We start from the raw sequence: 21,093 nt of genomic DNA on the forward strand, positions 1-21,093 counted from the left end.
ATCACGTCCAGTTTATGACCGCTCTCTCATCTCAGTCCCTCTTTCTAGCTCTCGCACTATTCCATTCTATAATATCAAATAATCTTTATCTTTATCTTTATCTTTATCTCACACACACACGCTCTTTTTCTCAGACACAGGGGAAGAGGTTTTATCTTCTGATGGTGCCATGACACCAATAACCAGCTAATATATTATTTATAATGGCTTTTTTCTCAAAGATACCATGCCCATCCGTTATTGATCGCAATATTCCATCTAAAGCCATTCTAGGTGAGGAAAAGAGCCATAGGGCTCCTGAGGCTTGGCTGAAAACTGAAAACTTGGCTGAAAACTTTCCCACAACACGATTAGGCGAAATGAACAACTAAAACAATACCTACGAGTGTATTATTTTATGAATGAGATTCTATAGGAGCTGAACCTCTGAGTTTATTGAGTTCAATTCAGGTTAGTGGCAGCCCTTTTGTTGTTCTGACAGAGGAGAGCCTGTGGAAATTCCTGTTTATTTTCTGCCACCAGTACCAATGCCTTAGCAGCAGGTCCTAAACCCTTCAAGTCCACTACAAAGGAGTCCACATGTAGCCATTAGCAAAGCAATTCAGCACTTGAATTTGAGCCAAACAGTAAAAAGGCTTCTAGGTTCATAAGAAACGCGTTGTCATGAATATGGACCAATTCTGTTGGTACAATAAAGGTACCTTTATACAGAGCAGGTGTGCTGGAACAGGGAGTGAACCACTTTTTACTTATGACAGAAGCGGTGAACCATGTGTAGTACATTCATGTAGGCACACACACACACACACACACACACACACCCTGTGCCAGACACAAGTGCATGCCAGCTAAACTCAATAAGGGAAGCAATCACGACTCCACAGGCCCTAACATAAAACATAACATTCCACACACAGACACACACACACGCACACACACACACACACACAGACGTCATGTCATGTGACATGTATCCGTCAAACAGACACAGTGTTCTAGACCACCAACAGCCTCTGCCCTTCCCCAACAGAGCAGCTCTGAGCTAATCAGTGGCATCTCTCTTCCACCACACCCACAGAAAAGAGACATGGGCTCAAATCAACTGCTTGAATCATAAGGTCAAGACTCATCAATCCTTGAACATTAGCACACGGACAAGATATTAACTAGGCAAACTAAGGAAAAACATCGGGGGGTAAAAGGAAGATTTCAATCCGAGGTAATACTATAGTCGACTGTACGGGGGAATTAAGTGCACTTAAAATGTATTTTGTACTTGTAGAGGATGAGTCACACACACTGCTTAAGGCAGCAGTGACTGCAGTGGTGACTAGATATTACGAAGTACCTACACATTTGATTCAATTAGGAGATACGTGTCCCTAAAACTACTGCTACAACTGCTAAAACAGTGTTAAAGAAAACAGTTTGTCAGCTACTCTGACTGCCATCCTGTGAAACTCACAACTTTTTTTTGTAAGAGGAATCCTGTGAGAAATAGCGACAGAGACAAATCGAGTGTAAGAGACAACCCTCTCCTGCCTGTCACCTCAGATAGTCTCCTCTGTCTATCTGTCAGTCACTCTGTCCCAGTCAGGGGATTATCTCATTTACCCACAGACATGTCACAACATTACCCATATAAAGGCCTCCAGTGTCCACACAGCTTCATATCTAATCCAATTACTTCTCTCTATTCTTGTCGCAGACAAACTCTCACAGACCAAGTAATTGACGGACACACACACACACACACACACACACACACACACACACACACACACACACACACACACACACACACACACACACACACACACACACACACACACGCGCGCACACACACACACACACACACACGTTCACATTAGCTAAACATAAACTGACACATTCAACACTGACAGCACTCACACATCCACTTATGCCTTGTGTGGTCATAACTTGAGAAATGTATTTCACAGTAGAGAGAATGTACATGTAAAATCACAAACTGCTGTTTTAAAACAAAGTGACATTACATACCAAATTGTCAGTATACCGAGTCTCTGTTTAATTCTCAACCGCCAGTGAATTTAAGCTGCAAAACAACTATGATAGGGTTGAGCCAAGGGTCGAGGGTCAAGGGACCTAAGGGTCAAGTGAGCAGTATTCAAACCAAGTCAAATGCTGGTGCACAAAAATGAGAAACCACAAAAAGGGCAGAACGATCAGCTGGACTAAGCTGATGGCCCAGTGTCATGAAAGACATGCTGGACTTTCATGGCTGTTTCAGGAACTTGCCTCTCTTATCTTAAAATTGTTTAGTTGCAGGTTGTGCCTTAAACAGCAGGTGATTAAATATAGTCTATGTTAAAGCTGCAAAGTCATTGGGTGCATCATTTCTGATACCCCCAATTCTGTTCCATTGTCTAGACGACGTGGTCATGTCACAAGAGCTTAACCTTCTGTGGAGCGTCATCAATTGTGTAGTGAACCCATTACCCCAGTCCTCCAAAGGGGCTCTTTGTTTGATGAGGGTGTAGGTAGCAGGGACATAGGAGAGGACAGCACAGAGACCTTGTCGGCCTCCGTTGCACAATGATTCCCCAAGTCGCTGGCATGGAAACCACATTCTTGTCCTGAACGGCGTCTGAACAGTGACTTTACAACCAGGTAACAACAAGAGGACAAGGTGGACACGCAAGCAAAATCACGCAAGAGAGAGAGATGCACACAAGAAGGACTTCTGGAGACACACAAACTAACATACAACTTGTGTCAGGTGATTTTTGCACCCGTGTATTTGGGAAGACAGGGAGGACCAGAGGGGAGCTCTCACCTGCACACTTGTCTTTATGTCTTCTCTTCACAACATCTCCTCTAACGCAATACTGAGGACAACAGGCATAGTGTGCAGAGGAATGCATTGCATTCCTTTCCTCCCCATCCTCAGACACAAACACACACGCACACCACACACAACCCCACCGACACACTTCACAAACTCAGTGACCTGCTCCCTCCTCCTCCCTTTGCTCTCTTCTAGATGGTTTGTCAACTCTGACCTTTGACCTCTTGACAAACACGTACAAACATACTGACTCACACTTGGGTCCAAGTCTTCATGCTCACCATTACAGCTGATAGAAAACAGAGAAAAGAGAGAAAGAGAGAAAGAGAGAAGAGGCATGTGTGGGGTATAAAAAGGGATGTGAGATATGAGGGTTGAGTGTGTGTGTGTGTGTGTGTGTGTGTGTGTGTGTGTGTGTGTGTGTGTGTGTGTGTGTGTGTGTGTGTGTGTGTGTGTTTTTGTGTGTGTGTGTGTGTGTGTGTTTGTGGGTCCATTAGTGTGTGTGAGACAGAAGACATAAGAGGTATCAGCTGGTGTGATATATTTACACTCTCAGCTCTTGTGGAGGAGGCGCCCGCTATGCAGAGGGCTCATTTAATTACACACAATCTGATGAGGCTTTTCAGACACAACACACTTATACAGCTGGAACCACAGCACACACACACACACACACACAGAAACTACAGAATAAGCAAGCAGGCAGTGTGTGTGTGTGTGTGTGTGTGTGAGCGCCAGACAGATGCTCAAAGTATGTAGTGGTACTGAGTGTTATGAAATACATAGACTGCTTCTCAGGACTCCGTCTACACACTTTCCAACTAAAGACTTAAGAAGAAGCATTTTGCATTATAGGCAATATAGGCAATATTTTAAATGGCAAGTTTAGGATAAAACTGAGCCTGCAGGGAACAAATCAAGACCTCATGAAGCAGGTTCTAAATATGTTATGAGTCCATAGAGAAGCCTCTTTTCTGAGAGTGTGGTTGTAATTGGATTGACTTGTAAATTAAATGTGGTATAATTTGGTGCAAGTCTCATGTGATTGAACTGAGTCTCATTCAGCAAGGGGAAGCAGTCACACAAGATGGAGAACATAAATGTCAGCTCGACCTCGAAGTTCATAACTTTGTTGCCACTGTAATGAAAACTTGTATTTGTCATGAACATTCGAGACATGTTTTTTAAAAAGTGACACATCACTGCATGGCCACATCTTCAGTTATCTTAAACACTTACACTTTCAAACTGTGTGTGCATGTGTGTCACTGCATGACTGTAGATGATTTATGTGCATGTTTATGAATGTGCATGCTCTGTATATTTGTATGTTAAATAGTCTCCAAATCCTATTAGCAAAAGATTAAAAACAGGAAACAAATTCAAAAGGAGAACTGTGGAGGGTCTTTGCCTGTGTGTGTGTCAGCTACTCTCTGTTCTTTGCTTCTCTGACTGCCATCCTGTAAAACTCTTCACAGAATCGTTCTTTTCTTTGTGTGAGAGGAAGCCAGCGAGAGAGAGAATGGCAGAAACAAATCGAGGCAATCGAGATAGCACTGTGTGTGCATGCATGGGTGCATGTATGTGTGTGTAAGACAAAGGGGGAGAGAGAGAGAGGTAAAAATAGGGAGAGAGAAAGAGGGGGAGAGAGAGAGGTAAAAAGAGGGAGAGAGAGAGGGGGGAGAGAGAGAGGTAAAAAGAGGGAGGGACAGAGAGAGGTAGAAAGAGGGAGAGAGAGAGAGTTGTCGGAGAGAGAGAGGTAAAAAGAAGGAGAGAGAGAGAGAGGTAGAAAGTGGAAGAGAGAGAGAGAGCAGGGGAGAGAGAGAGGTAAAAAGAGGGAGAGAGAGAGAGAGGGGGAGAGAGAGAGGGGTAGAAAGAGGGAGGGAGAGAGGGGTAGAAAGAGGAAGAGAGAGATATACAGTATGCTGTGCACTCTCCAATGTGGCAAAGATATGAAAGAGTGTGTGTGTGTTAGGAGTGGTTGGTGATAATGCTGTTGATAGTGTGTTTGAAGGACTGCTAAACTGAGCTATGCTTCTGTGCTTCTGTGACAGAAGACAGAGGTTACTCATGTGGATCAACAACAATGCTCAGATTACCTATAACATCTACTCAACCTCTGTGTCCTGTTCACACACATTAAACATACATCCACCCTAATTGCTGTATAGGTAAACTTTTAAAACTGAGGTGATTAGATGTTAGGTGCTTGGTCATCATGATTTGGCAAGAACTCCCACAGAACAATGAGGCAGAGAAAGAAAACAAACTAAATCAATACGCCACTTTCTAAACAGTACACTGCGTACACCAGTTACTGCACAACACCTACATCAATATGCCACTTTTTAACAGTACACTGCGTACACCAGTTACTGTACAATACCTCCATCAATATAGCACTGGCTAAGCCATCCTTTTCTAATGTGGAATCTTATGTTTGTAGAAATAATGTAATTTTTAATTCTGGACATTTTGTATTATTAAGATATATATCTGGAACAAGCAACAAAATCAGCTCAAAATATAGTTGGATGCCGGTATTTATGAACTTGCTATCATGTTGGCTGCCACTAGCAACAGACAGCGTATAAGTGAATTACTTAAGCAATGTGAATAACAAACCATATAATTGAAAAGCTCTGAACAAGTCTCCAACTGCGTCCTTGAGATTGAATTGAATGAGCAGCCTCCCAGGTGCGAGCAGATGAGATCATCCACCGTGACACCTTGAATAAGCCCTTTACCAGTGGAGGAACCCATCCTCTGGCCTTCCTAGTCGAGCTCTCCTTCAACACCCTCTGCTCCACTACACTACACTGAACACAGTGAGAGGCCTGTAGGAGTTCATCACGAACACCTGTGGCCTCACAAAAACAGATAAGACACTGTGACCTCAGGGAGGTTGATATCATTCAAGGGCTCTCCTGGGCCTCCTAAATGAAGACAGAGGAATTATTGTAGGTTAGTTTAGATGAGATTCTATGTCCTTGTCTAAGCTGTGAAGAGTTATTTTCCAAAACATAAGTAACCTAGGCTCTATCTATGGTAATAGCCAACATCAAGCCATGAAAAGTTGAAGTATTCAGTAAATGTGTTTAGAGACTCCCGGGGAGTCTAGAGTGAGTGTGCAAGAAAACAGACCATAAGTAAACAGCCTCTGCAAACACAACACAATCATTCCAAGGTTAACCGGTTATTCTAGTAGAAAAACCGAACCTTACAGATATGTCAACTCTTTCTGTGACTGCAAGGCCTCTATTAAACACTACATGGGACACAGAGCATAATCTCTAGACCTGTGGTTTGATCTGCTACCCAAAGTCCAAACATCTGACCCACTCCTCAATTCCTCAACCTACCCAAACTCTCACAGGTCTGAACAGGTGAGGTAGCCTGGAGACCCTGGGAGTCTTTTTCTCTGACTCACCCTTCCTGTGACACAGTTTACGAGAGGGCGTCCTCAGGATGAACAAGCACCAAGACAAGCCCTTTCTCATAACCATAGCACCAAGCCATAAAGATGACCTGGGGGGTAACATAAGCACACAACAATGCATCTTAAAGCATCAAAGACCAAGCAAGGGGGGTGGGGGGGTGGGAGTATTTCTGTTTCACTTCATGACACAGAGTCAACCTATTGTGACATTGTTCACACAAGGTCAGAATTCATGTCAACACCAGGGCACACGGAATGTTTACATATCTGTTTGCACATGCGGGACGGGAATCCATTTCAAGAGTTTTGTGGTTTAATAGCACACACACACACACACACACACACACACACTCACTCACTCACACACACACACACACACACACACATACACACACACACACACAGTGGAATGAGCAGGCTCGTGTTACATCACACCCAAGGTAAGTGTATGGGTGAGGAAGAAACAGGGAGAGGGAGTCATTGAGAGAGACATGAGAACTGAGAGAAGGGAGGATAAGAGATTTATGTATAAACTGAGATAGGTAAAGCAAAGGCGGCAGTTACACAGAGAGAAAGAGAGAGAGAGGGGGAAGAGGAAAGGCAGACAGAGGAATGCACAGGAGATTCAAAACTTAACTTCCTACAGGTAACTGATGTGTTTTCATACTTTTCCAACTCTTAACAACACATCCCAACCTTCACAGTTGACTTGAAGCAGTCAGTGTTAGCACTGGATTAAAAAAAATCATTTTCAAGGATGAGTTAGAAAGCCTCACTTTTTTTTCCTTCGCTTCCAGTTAGCGGGCGCTGCTCTTAGGAAGGCGCACCATAAGCCAGACAGACAGGTAGGAAGAAAAATGAACTGGCAGCTGTGGTGTGGATTAGAGTGGATATCTGAGCAAGCCATGAAGCCAAAGTAAATATAACATCTGAAATGAACCCATCGCTCCCAAAGATAAATCACTAATCACAACAAGTTGTCACATTTCTAGTAAGTCAAGAAAAAAAGATTACAGTAAACACACTCCTATAATGTTATGTACATGTAGATCTTACAACACATGTATTATTGTATTGTTAGGGAAATCGATAGCCCCACAGATTGCTTATGGAAGACATGGAAGAAAATGATCCAATAACTGCAATAAAAGGAGATAATACGATTCAGAAACATAAAGCCTAAAACAAAATTGTACACAATTTGGGGCAATATATGGACCACCCAACTGAAAATGATGTTCAGTGTTCACCTGTGCCGAGCTCTCTGACAGAATCAATACATTCTCCATTAGTAATAGAGCATGTAGCACCACTCAGTCCCAAGGCTCCCACCGCTAACCCTAGAAAGACCGCCTAGGACTGTGGAGGTCCAGGCCCTGTCCATTCACTTTATTGAGCTGTGTTACTTAGTAACCTGATACACCACACTTTCCACTGGATGTAAATACACAAGACACACAGGAATCGATCCATGGGGGCTCACAGGTAGTGATGGAGGGCAAATACATATACTGTACACACAAGCAATACACATACATACATACATACATACCCACACACACTGGCATACACACACACACACACACACACACACACACACACACACACGCACCCAAAGCCAGTGGAGAGGTAGACCTTGTACATCGATCATGCATCATCAACCACAGAAGAGAGGCTGGGCAGGCTCTCACATCAGCTCAGTAGAAAGAGGAAGGGGCTGGGAAGGCAGACCGGAGGAGAAAGAAAGATCTGATGATGAAGATACTGCCCACTTGAGCAACAAAACACATTGTTAGACTGACAGGTCATAATAGAGAGGAAGAGAAAGCAAGAAAAAAAGAAAGATGGGAAAGAGAGAGGCCGCACTGGCCGGTCTGATTAGAACAGGCACACATACAGGTGAGATTCAAAGATAAATAAAAATGGCTCCATATCGTCTATCACATACTGAAGAGGAGATAAAAATCCCCACGGGCATTAGCTTGACGTGGGGTCTATTGTTTCTAGCAATAACTCAGCAGAAGTCATCATTGGGTCAGCCATGGCAGTCTATAGTGTTATGTGTCTGTATATGTGAGAGTGTATGTGTTTATATGCATTCCTGTGCATGCAGGTGTGTTACGGTGTGTGTGTGTGTGTGTGTGTGTGTGTGTGTGTGTGTGTGTGTGTGTAAGAAACCCAGTCTATTACAATTGTTAATTTTCAGTAATCAGTATTACAATTTCCTTGAGTTTGGACAAGTAATGGTCTGGTTTTCCAGACCATGTTAAACCTGAGGCAAAGACATCCCCACTGAAGGTCGTGAGGCAAGGAGCAGTCAAGTGCCACATGTGCTACCACTAATTAGAAGGCCACCAGCTCATCTCCACTCCACAACCTTTTTATGAAGCAACATTCATTGACTCAATTACAAAACCTGTTTCTGTTGAACTTAGCTTGGAATTTCATTCTGTTCATTAAAGCTTCACATCCTACCAACTGCACTACACTAGCATACAGTCAACTAACCCAACCAGGGAGGAATAACAGAGCTGCCTCATCTGCACTGACTGATGTATGTGACTGATCTGAGGTGATAGATGATGATGCTCAATGTAGTCGGTCACTTCCGTGTGCCACTGTATACTGTATACTGTATATATGTATGTTTCCAATTTTTTCTGTATTCTGTATTTAAACTGTGTTTAAATGGTTTGCAATGCAAAAGTTTAGTCATGTCAATCACTAACATTACCATACTCTCAAGAGAGAGAGAAAGAGAGAGAGAGAGAGAGAGAGAGGTACGAGAGAAACAGGAGAAGAAACATCTACTTCAAAACACGAAGTCTGTTCATTACAGCAGAAAGCCCTGGAGAGACATACAGTGTGTGTGCATACAGCACAACTGACCTAAAGAGCATCAGCTTCCTAAAAACCATTCAGCCCTGGCTCCGACCCCTACACCACATCTCGCACACTGTTGAACACTGTTGTGCACACACTTCCCTCATGCTTAATAAGACCTGTCTGTTATAGTTTTTCTGTGCAAGTCACCAGTCACAGAATGTTTTCATACCTTCCTTCGCATGTTATTTGACCAGGGTATCGGCCAAAAGATCAATACATGACCTCCAGGAGGGTGTGGAGGAACTGTTCCTCACTCTGTTTAAATGGTTAACTTAATGGAGGTCAAAGTCACAACACACTCAGCCAAGTCATTGGGGATTGATACTGACATCATCGACACTGGCATGGAACAATAAAGAATGATGGGGTGATGTCACCAGCCGTTAGGAGTGAGATCATCGATCGCCTGCCCAGGCAAATTGTGATTGGAGAGGGGAGGTGATGTAAAGATCCAGCCCCACAGTAAATGAAACTTAAGCACAGGTGTGGAGACACCCTAAATTGCACACCGGATTAGATTAGGTACATGAGGAAGGAAGAAATGCCTATTCTCACAATGTCGGCATTTGAACTTTGGGAAAGGAGTACAAGAATAATGATGTGAATGGTATACTGGCACTATACTGGCATAACACTGTGCCTTTGAGAAGTACGGTACGGTACGGTACCAGAGGTTATGCAGTCTGTTTGTGGCATATTTCAACCTAGGCAACACCGACAAGCTCTAAGCTTATTCAGGGTAGACTAGCTTGTCATTTGGTGAGTTTCTCACCGACTAAAGGCATCACTAAAATACCAGGAAAATGTGTACTGGAGAGAAAGTGCACTGCTGCCTAGAGTCAAGGCTGATATGAGTCAGTGGCCTAATGTCACCCAAGCTTTGAAGAAATTACACTGCCATTACGTTTATGTGCCTCTAGGTAATGTATACTTGCTCAGAGGTTTCACCATCATCTCATTTGTCATTGCCTCCTCCTAAGGAAACTTCAGTGATATGCCTCTCCAAATAACCGCGAGAATGAATGACACGGGATGAAGGGACAGTGGAATATGTGTGGTTTGGGGGTGGGTGCGCAGGACCGAAAATCTTCCCTTGGTGCCAAGCTGTCAGTTGCTATTTGTCACACATCCATCTACAGCAAACCCAAGCTCACTGGGATATACTCTCCCCTCACCACTTACAAGGAGACAAGCTCACAAACCAAACAAATGCTGTTCCATCAAAACATCAGCATCTCAAAAGTTGAGGTCAACTGCCTATGAGGACACAGTTGTACTTGGAGAAATTTAAAGACAGTAAACCTACATACCAAACTATGAATATATTTTCCATGTAAAGGACTTAAATGAACTTTTTGATGCTTTAAGTTTGAAAATGTACTGATAGCTAAACGTACTATATATAACCGTTTTGTTTATGATTACCCGAACTTTTTAGTTATTTTAGTAAACTCCATTAAGATAGTTAGTGATGACTAGACTGAGAGACTCCATGACTGTGACAATGAAATAGACGAGTCTATTTCGCTGTAGAATGTCGTCTACATAAAATCCATGATATCCACGCAGTCAACACAATGCCTTCTTTGTCTCTGTTAAAGTTACCCGTGGTCATGATCGTGTTCCCATCCTAACCTACTTTCTTTACTAAGTACCTTCCTCCAAGCCCAGAGTATATGGGTATTTTGGAACTAAACGGTCTTTTCTTCGCGGATACCTTACTCCACTTTGTAACTTTACGCAGTCGTAGTAGAGTTTTTCTTTCTTAACTGTTACACCTGTTGAGGTGTCCCTCGCTGAGAACGCTTGATGAGCTAGATATTAGCTCGACTTAACTAAATGTAGCCTATATTTCCAACCGACTGTAACCGTACAGAGTAAGAGAACAACAAAAAACAAAATATGCAAAAACAGGATGAGAGACAGGATATAGTGCTCAAAGGGTTCAACGAAAAACGAAAAAACAAAACATGACAGGACACGAATTCATTGTCGATTCTAACAACAGTAAAAAAAAAAAGTAAAGAAAAATAATAATGTCTATGTAACCTAATCACTACCAACCAGTAAATAGTTCGGTTGTCCGCTCGTGTAGCCTATCTCAACCTAACTGATTTTCGGAGACGCTCACTTGTTAGCAACGCTTCCTTCTTATAGAGCGGAGGAAAATAAGAAGCATTCTTGTTCGTGGATAGCAATTACGGACAAATAATCACCAGACCTCTGTTGTCAAACGCTCAATTGAAACGATTCTGCGTCGCATTAAGGAAATATGGCAGGACAATATCTTACCATTGTATTTCAGGGAGCCGCTACTTGTGATCTTCACGCATCCAGATATGGATTCTCCGGGGCTGTAAACCACTTTATTGTTAGTGAAAGTAATGTCAAATTCCTGGAGCTTGCCCATTTCGCCGTGTATGTCTGTCCCTTACCGACGCACTCACTACTCTGGTTCAGTCTGAGCAGGAGAGCGAGCGAAGCGGCGCAAGAGCGTCCCACCTGCAGCACGCGCTCCCTTCTCCACCCCGTTTCCCGTGGCCCTGGCGTTGACGTCATTACGATAACATTTGATTCATTCATTCAGATTGAGGTGGTCCTTTCCCGATGTCCACTTGCCCTTTACCATTTCCAAACGCCACTACCTTTATAGATGTCTTTTAAAGGTCTAAATCTTCTCCCAAGGCAGAAAGAAACAGATGTAATTACGTACAATGCACGAAAGGATAGTATTAAACTATTAATCACTTGCAACTTTCATCACATGTTTAAACTTCATGGACATTGTTTTTTTATAAATGAAATATAAATATATCTCATATCTGATGGCCTCTAATTCTCTTTTGTGGCTTAACACCTGTCTAGACTGAGTCTCAATATAGTGTCATTGATTGAACAGAACACCAGTTCTACACTTACCATCCTATTGATCAAAGACAAAATACATCTAACATGGAAGCAAGGCATGGTCTCCCTCAAGCAAAAGCCACTGTACTGTGGAGCCATCTAATTTTGTGTGTGTGTGTGTGCGTGCGTGTGTGTGTGTGTGTGTGTGTGTGTGTGTGTGTGTGTGTGTGTGTGTGTGCACGCGTATGTGTGTGCGTGCGTGTGCATGAGAGAGAGAGTGAAATATTGACCAGCTCTACACATACAAGTAAAATAGCCTGTCTGTGTGTAGTGTTCACCTCTAATTCTGCATGGAATGTCTATGTGAGTTTAATGTAGAGGTCAATTATGGGCTAACATTATTGAAGTCATAAGAAGGGCACTCTCTATTGATTCAGATGAGAGCTTACTGGCATTGGAAACAAGTAATTCACATTCAAAGGAGCCAGTATGAAACCTCAGTGCCATATTTGAATAAAATATAGATCTTACATCTAATCTTTCCTGTCAGTCAACACACAGATGTATAGAACACAATTAACCTACGTGGCACATGATTTGAGATGGGATTCTCAGTGTTGCTTGATGTTCTGGACAAATGTTCACAACTTGTAAATTAAGGAAAAGAAGATTTATTAAGGTAGATGATGACCACAATAAAAATAACAAAGCAACAACCACACCTTCATCAAATATGACAGCGGGCCTGTAAATAGCTCCAAGAAAGGAGGGACTGACACCTTGTGGCTAAATTGCGTAAGTAAATCACAGTCAAAACGGCACAGTTCTGAGCAAGAAGGCGTTGACTAGTTTAGTAGTAGTTACTCCTAATGTAAACACTGCACTCAAAAACCCACAACTCACATTAAAACAGCACACATATTATGTAACTGCCACCATCTCAAACGATTGTATACATTCTCAAATTCATAGTTATGCTGCCAGGCACTGATCGGTCACCAGCATGTAAGAACGCATCATAAGTCTACTATCCAAACATGAAGGTGGTCTTTAGGCAAAATAAAGGTTACCGTTCATCATTGATGCCTTGGTAAGCCTAGACCTGAGTCAACCTTATCTATTGTAAAAAAAAAAAATGAAGCCTGTTCATTGAAATTTGAAATTACGCAAAGGCTACAACAAGTCAAAACATATAAGTTTATCGGCCATAGCAAAAGGACCACATTTATTTACTTGCAGCACGGAGGCAAAACATTGGAGCCTCAGCTTAACTTATTTTCCAAATATTTAATGGACTGTTGAACGTGACACCCTCCATTCTGCACCCCTGCCCTTCCTTAAGGCTCTTCAACTTTTTCCGCTTCAAGCAGGAGGCAGGTGCGAGCGATGGCGCCAGTTACCGCGTACGGGTCACAGTTCGCTGAAGGCCGGCGGTCTTCGAAGTACCCACATTTCTCCTGACCGACCTGTCGCGGGATTCTGATGCTAGCCCCACGATTAGCCACGCCGGCAGAGAACTCATCGATGCTGGAGGTCTCGTGCTTGCCAGTGAGGCGCCTCATGTTGTCCTGTCCACCACGAGGATCGTACACAAGGATATGCTCTTTGTGTCTGTTGCTGAGTTTCTCAATGGCCTCCTCAATGTGTCTGTCAAAGACAGAAGGATTGGTTTAGCCGAATATTAAGTTGCCTGTGTGTATGGGTATGGATCAGAGTTCTCTGTAAGTAACTTAATTTAGGTTAGAATGTTTATGTTTTTGTATGTTAATTCAAGATCCCATGCAAGTCGATGCAACAGTAATATTGATGTGTGTCAATATCTTCTATGCAATTTTGACACTCACGTTAGTCCCCCCTCTGCTCTCATGCCTTCTGTGCTGAAGTTTGTGTGACAGCCAGCACCATTCCAGTTCCCTTTCATGGGTTTGGGGTCCAGCGAGGCCACCACCCCAAAGTCCTCACACACACGGTGCAGCAGGAACCGAGCCATCCACAGGTGATCTCCCATCGCTATCCCCTCACATGTACCCACCTGGAACTCCCACTGGAAGGAAAAGAATAGCAAAGCTTTTCCTTATACAAACCAGGGAGAGTATAGATGGTTAGGTAGGTAGAGATATAACAAAATGGCTTCAGGTGAATGATTGATATACCTAGAACTTCCAAATGACCAACCAATCTAGAATGATCTACCCACGTAATACCATAGAAAATATACTGCATCTATGGTATTTTGGTTGGGAAATCTAACTGTTCTACTTGGAATCTGTTTTCTCTCTGTAAGTTTGACCTGTAGTCTGTCAGATGATGACTGAATGATCTACCTGTGATGGCATGACTTCAGCATTAGTGCCACAGATCTCCACTCCAGCGTAGAGGCAGGCCTTGTAGTGGCACTCTACGATGTCTCTGCCATAGGCACAGTCAGCTCCCACTCCACAGTAGTACGGCCCTGAAGAAGGACAGCACTAGCTCAAGATCATTTTAAAACAAGCATTCATTAATATTTGTATAAAACTAAATGCAAACATTATAAAGGTATAAATGCAAACGCACAAAAGTTTACAATAGTTAATGCTGGCTATACTACATTGCCTCATTTTGTAACCAGATATACTGATGTAAAAAAGCAGATGTATGGATGGAGTACACTGAGTGATTCAGTGGCCAATATATGTCCAGAGGAAGATCAAAAGCATGATGATGATGATCCACCCACAGTCAGTACCACTCAGCATGCTCGCCAGAGCTGCTTTGCGTCACTGTATTTTTAGATAGAGCTCTTCTGAAAATAACTGCACTGATTCATCAGGGGCCCAACCGCACGCCACCCACTCACCCTGGGGCCCTGGAAAGCCATTTTTGGGCCAGCCGTAGGGGTGTCCATCCATCCCCAGGAGGGTATACTCCTGCTCCATCCCAAACCATGGGTGATGCTCACTTACACGCTCCATCACCTGACTGCATTTGCGGCGGTGGTTAGTCTCTGGATACAAACATTGATTGCAACAGGGGTTATTGCATAAGAGGGTCACTCAGACAAACTGTGACCTATAATATATATACAATATAGGCTTTGTATATATGTCATTTTTATATTTACAGGCCTTGATTACTTTAACACCAGTGTAAAATGTGTTGAAATGCTAGAATTGTGTAAGGCCAGATTTCTGGACAGGAATAATGCAGTAATATACAGGACTACAAGGTAACTAAATTTGGAAATGATGATCAAATTCATATTATGAGCTATGTCAGTGAAAGGTGGTACCTATAAACTACTCATTAGCATTGTTCTCCCAACACAAGTTTAAACTACGAAAAAATATGATGCCACCTGATTATGTAGGTCGCTTAAAATGTAGGAGTGTTGACATGAAATCGCTTTCACCTGCAGGTTTGCGGTTATACTTGAGAACTTCACACAGGACGAGTTTGTTGGGGTCGAAGGTGAAGGGGTCCTTGAACATACAGACAGGGATGAGGAACATGTCACTGTTGGAGCCCTCTGCCTGGTCGGTGCTGGAGCCATCAAAGTTCCATTCGGGGATATCTGTTGCAAAACAAGGTCCAAATCCAGTCAGGAGGATTTCAGGGATTTGAAGACGTTATAGGCAAGACTGGATAGTAATACGAGTTATTAAGAGTGTAACATGTTTTCTTCAGTGCAGCGAATTACAGCATTAGTCTCATTACTTAATAGCTACACCCTGTATGCACTGGATATACCTTGGCTTTGTGGAAGTGAAAGTAAAAGATATGTACACTATTAGGACGCTTCTACAGGAAGAAAAACAAAAGAAAAAAGGAGTGTGAGTGTGGATGTCTGAGAGAGGAAGAGTTGCTGTGCCGTGCTTGTTTTGCTTACTCCTACCAGTTGTTTTTCATAACCTTCAAGAAGAGTGTGCAGTAAATCACCTGTCCCCCCAGGTGTTTGACTGTCTTACCTTTGATGCTCTTGGGCTCTTCCTCTAGGGTTCGGGCCTTGTTACGCAGGCCCTCCCCGGACCCATCAATCCAGACGTAGGTCACCTGGCACTTCTTGCCCTGGGGGAGGGTGAGGTAGTGCTGACGCAGGGCCTTAGACAGGAGGGAGCTGTCTGACACAGACATGACTGAGACGTGGAGGAGTGCGGGGAAAGCAGTCAGGAGACCAGCAGCAGCAGAGACTAGACGAAGCAGGGGAAGACTGTGAGAAAACAGCTAGCTATGGGAATGATGTGCTACTAAAGAAACAGCAAGCACAAAAACAACATATGGTGAGGGATTACTATGATGAGGAATTATGTCAGGTGGATCTTAGTAGTTGTTGGCTCTACTCTTAACTGGGACTAAAACCAGAGTGCATACACCACTTATACAACCAAAATACTAATGCTTCAGTCTGTTTACTTAGATGTTTATGAACATACTTGTCTTTGGACAGATTGCATTTCTCTTTGGAAAAAACATGCCTCTCAAAATACTCCACTATTACGCCTACCTAAGGGGACAAGTATAATTGTATGTTGTGGAAGGGTTTGATTTAGGAGTTGTTAACCTTTTGAGGAGTGAGGTTTTCCAGGATTATACCACACAGATCTAGAATTTATATTAACTGCCATTTATAATAGTTGCTTGAGTTCATTATTGCATCATCAAATGGAACCTTCAGTTGGAAACATTTCCATCACATATTTGTGGGAACAGTTCTTGGAACAGTTTCAGGCCAGTCAGAACATTAGTCAGAACTAATAAAGCTCATCCCATTGACTGTCTATTGACAAAAATATGTAATATATGTCTCTAGAAAGAACAAGGACAGAGTAAATCTGTGTAAAGATTATATATTACATTTAGCCGTTACGTATTTGGTGGTGTATCAATGGGGAAAAAACCCATTCAAATAATTTCTGTGAAATGCTTATTATTAAATATTGAGTATGTTTACTAAAGCCATGTAAAGCATGATCTACACATTAACAGATTCCTGACATCTCTAACACAGAAAAAAGTACAAAGGATAACATGTTAATGTTAATATAAAGAAGTCTTAATAATAGTTATAGTTCGCATATCTTACCTTGCAGGAGGAGCTGTGTGTTGTTGGGTGTCCCGTCCCTCGACTGTTGTGTTTAAAAGCAGCCAGTCTGTTTTTCTCTCCCTTAAGCCAACATTCCACTGTCGTCACAGAAGAGGAAGAAAAAAGCACAGTGACGTCTACTGCAGTCTTACCTCAATTGAGCTCATCTGGAAAAACCTGTCAACTCAGTTCATATCCCCAATAGTACTAGTTGATTTGGGAGATACTGATGTGGCATGGTTTATTGTCTATTTCTTTTGTTTAAGTAAAAAATCAAATACATAAAATTACAGACGTGTTTACTTATAATTGAAATCATAATTTTGCTGGGGAATTTGTATGGCTATGAGCAGTCAATATGTATGGCTATGTGAATGCTAAATTGACCTTGCCTTACATTTCCATGTAATTGTCACACACATTTTTTACAGAAACAGTTTATTACTACTTGTGTGCCCTAAAAAAAAAATCTAAATAAATAAGGGTCTAGTTCACTGGACCAGTGGACTTTGGTGCTGTTTAAGCTGGCTCCCTCCCCAGAGACATAAAGATGAACACTCATCCAAGTGTTAAGCAGAGCTCCCCTCGTCTGCTGAGCCCAGCACCTCACCTGAACACCCCTCAACGCACAGTTGCTAAGCTACAGAGCTGCATAGGCCACCTTCAGGGCTGATCAGGATGCTTGCTTATTATTTCACACGTATCCCAATGCACTTATCAGAGGAGTGATGTATCAGAGGAGTGATGTGTCAGTGGGAAAATGCCACGTGTCCCCATTTACAACGACGAAGACATAAACAAGACGGTAAGGATGTGTGCTGTAAGCGGTTCATTAAGGGCAGATTCATTAACTTGTTAATCATTAACTTTTCTACAGCAGAATGCAGAAGTGAATTACAATTGAGTGGTGTGTAATAGAATAGACTAATATAATAGTGTTAGAAATATCTCATAATACAAAGCGGCTTATAATGGAGCAATGTATTTCCACAACACTAATATAATAGTGTTCGAAATATCTCATAATGCAATGCAGTGTTACTAGAAACACAGAATAATGAGATACATTTATAGGTAATAAGTGAATTTGATTGAGAAAAAAGTCAGTTTCGTTATTAAGAAGGAAAACATTTATGCAAATCCTTTAACACGATGTGACACACATGAGGAAATCACAGCCACTGCATTCTTGGAACAATGACTCATAACCACTTCACTAAGTGAGAATTTAATTTGTCTCTTTGGAAAAAGCCAAGTTATGACCGCATTTCCTGTTTCTTTGAAAGTTTAATTATTCGCATTAACTTCCTAGAGCACATTTTATATTTACATTTACATTTACATTTAGTCATTTAGCAGACGCTTTTGTCCAAAGCGACGTACAAGGGAGAGAATATTCAAGCTACGAGCAATAGAACCTGGTGTAACAATAAATAAATACTACTTTACATTAGAAATATAACAAAATGAAATAAAAAGAAAGGAGTGCAGAAGTGTAACTGCTGTAATTGCAAGTTACGCACTAGTCGAAGTGCCAGTTAGGACGGGAAGTGCTCTCTGAAGAGTTGAGTCTTCAAAAGCTTCTTAAAGGTAGAGAGGGACGCCCCTGCTCTGGTAGTGCTGGGTAGTTCATTCCACCAACGTGGAACTACAAATGAGAATAGTCTGGACTGCCGGACTTGCACAGACGGCAGTGCCAAACGACGCTCACTAGAAGAGCGCAGCATCCTGGGTGTAACATTTGCCCTTACAAGAGCATTTAGGTAGGTGGGAGCAGAACCATCGAGCACTCTGTAGGCAAGCATAAGTGACTTGAACTTAATGCGAGCAGCTACCGGCAGCCAGTGGAGCTCAATGAGTAGCGGGGTGACGTGTGCCCTCTTCGGTTGGTTGAACACCAGACGCGCCGCCGCGTTCTGGATCATTTGTAGTGGTTTCACCACGCAAGCCGGCAGGCCCGTTAGGAGGGCGTTGCAGTAATCAAGGCGTGAATTCACCAAGGTTTGCACCAGCAGCTGGGTGGCATACTGGGTTAGGTACGGCCTGATTTTGCGGATGTTGAATAGCGCAAAGCGGCAGGACCTAGAGACAGAGGCAATGTGGTCCGTGAAAGTCAGTTGGTCATCTATAATGACCCCGAGGTTTCTTGCTGTTTTGGATGGAACAAGAGACAAGGAGTCAATATTGATGCTGATGTTGTGGTGGATGGCCTGTTTGGCTGGAAAGACCATCAGTTCCGTTTTGGCCAGGTTCAGCTGAAGGTGGTGGTTTTTCATCCATGTGGATATATCAGCAAGACAGTCCGAGATCCGCGCCGAGACAGTGGTGTCCTCAGGAGGGAAAGACAGAAACAGTTGAGTATCATCGGCATAGCAATGATAGGAAAAACCATGCGAGCGGATGATAGGGCCCAGCGAAGTGGTGTAAATGGCAAAGAGAAGTGGTCCCATCACCGAGCCTTGGGGCACCCCTGTGGTAAGGTGGTGAGGTACAGACAGCTGACCTTGCCATGACACATTGAACGAGCGCCCAGTGAGGTACGATTCAAACCAGGAGTGCGCCTTGCCAGAAATGCCCATACTTGACAGTATGGACAGAAGGATGCGGTGGTTGACTGTATCAAACGCAGCTGATAAATCAAGCAGGACGAGAGCTGAGGATTGAGCTGCTGCTCTAGCTGTTTTCAAGGCCTCTGTCACAGACAACAGGGCTGTTTCGGTGGAGTGACCACTTTTGAATCCAGACTGGTTTGGATCGAGGAGATTGTTCCTTGCTAGGAACTCTGACCTGTTTGGAAGCTGCCCTCTCAATGGTTTTTGATAGGAGCGTGAGAAGTGAGACCGGTCGATAGTTTCCCACCTGAGTGGGATCGAGAGACGGCTTCTTGAGCAGCGGTGTTACCCGAGCCACTTTAAATGAAGAAGGGAATGTTCCAGAATTAAATGAAGCATTAATCACCTGTGTTATTGCCGGTAAGACGGCAGGCGATATGGCTTGAAGGATATTGGATGGGATGGGGTCCAGCGGGCATGTAGTTGGACGGCTACCTGTTAGGATTTTGGAGACCTCACTCTCGCTGAGAGGGGTGAAAGAAGGAAATGATGAGCCATTGACGGTTGCTCATCATTTCCTTCTTTCACCCCTCTCAGCGAGAGTGAGGTCTCCAAAATCCTAACAGGTAGCCGTCCAACTACATGCCCGCTGGACCCCATCCCACTAACATGCAGGGCCATATCCAGAAATATGTAGATAATCAGATGCTCTCATGTAGTAACCATGCAGTACAGGATATACAATACAATATATAACTGCATATAACAGGCTGGTCACAGTAGATAATCAGATGCTCTCATGTAGTAACCATGCAGTACAGGATATACAATACAATATATAACTGCATATAACAGGCTGGTTTGAAGTGCTATGGAAATAGCCAGATAAACAACCCAAAGAGTGTACATTTATTGTGACAATAAAAATTAATTGAATTATGATAAAATTACAATTACTTTAGGGTCTTGACCCATGGAAGGCTTGCCGTGTTCTCAAAGACAGCACTCTTGACTGAGGAACACATCTCATGTCACTGACCTGATTTTAAGTGAACCATGCTGTTGTAGACGAGCCTAAAACATTCATTAGAACAATTGCACTTCACTGGAACTCTTAGCTGAGGGCGAGACTACTCCTCCTCCTGCATTCCCCACTGCTCAGTCATCAAAACTGCTCCCTGAAAGGAACTGGAGATGTCAACCAATTATTTTACCATGATGTCTAGAACACAAAGAATGTTCTTAATGAATTGTCACACTATTATGACCTCACTATGGAAGACTGAGATATGATGGCTTGATGAGCATGTAGGGCAGGTATGCAAAACAACCTTTTGCTGGAGGCAAGCCGCTCAAACTCTGAACTGAATTCTGCACTGTATTAGGCCTCTGACTCTTTGTGGTCTGTTTCCATGTAAGGTACATTTCTTACTACTAGCAAATAACTTTTTGTTGATTAATGTTTAGTTTATGTTTT

The 21,093-nt window shown here is 42.8% G+C and overlaps 2 protein-coding genes across 3 annotated transcripts in view; both read right to left on the reverse strand.

Moving 5' to 3' along the window:
- arrdc1b (arrestin domain containing 1b) overlaps positions 1-12,064 on the reverse strand; it is a 45,783-nt gene extending 33,719 nt beyond the window's left edge. Inside the window, exon 1 of one of the 2 annotated variants that reach the window (XM_031578491.2) lies at positions 11,448-12,064. In XM_031578491.2, the coding sequence (XP_031434351.1) occupies positions 11,448-11,565 (118 nt within the window). In that variant the 5' untranslated portion in view covers positions 11,566-12,064. Of the gene's footprint in view, positions 1-1,465; positions 1,783-11,447 lie in introns of those variants that run through there. The other variant, XM_031578493.1, reaches the window with a different exon arrangement.
- Positions 12,065-12,657: 593 nt separating this feature from the next.
- On the reverse strand, positions 12,658-20,834 carry LOC105902568 (glutamine synthetase-like). The gene is made up of 8 exons (XM_012830202.3): positions 20,656-20,834; positions 17,065-17,162; positions 15,950-16,171; positions 15,394-15,555; positions 14,842-14,988; positions 14,327-14,454; positions 13,847-14,046; positions 12,658-13,649 (listed from the first exon to the last, which is right to left on the reverse strand). Exons 3-8 carry the CDS (start codon positions 16,113-16,115, stop codon positions 13,340-13,342), a joined length of 1,113 nt encoding a protein of 370 aa, XP_012685656.2. The 5' UTR covers positions 16,116-16,171; positions 17,065-17,162; positions 20,656-20,834; the 3' UTR covers positions 12,658-13,339.
- Positions 20,835-21,093: the final 259 nt, after the last annotated feature.

Source organism: Clupea harengus, chromosome 12 (assembly GCF_900700415.2).
Source record: "Clupea harengus chromosome 12, Ch_v2.0.2, whole genome shotgun sequence".
In the NCBI taxonomy this organism is placed as follows: domain Eukaryota; kingdom Metazoa; phylum Chordata; class Actinopteri; order Clupeiformes; family Clupeidae; genus Clupea; species Clupea harengus.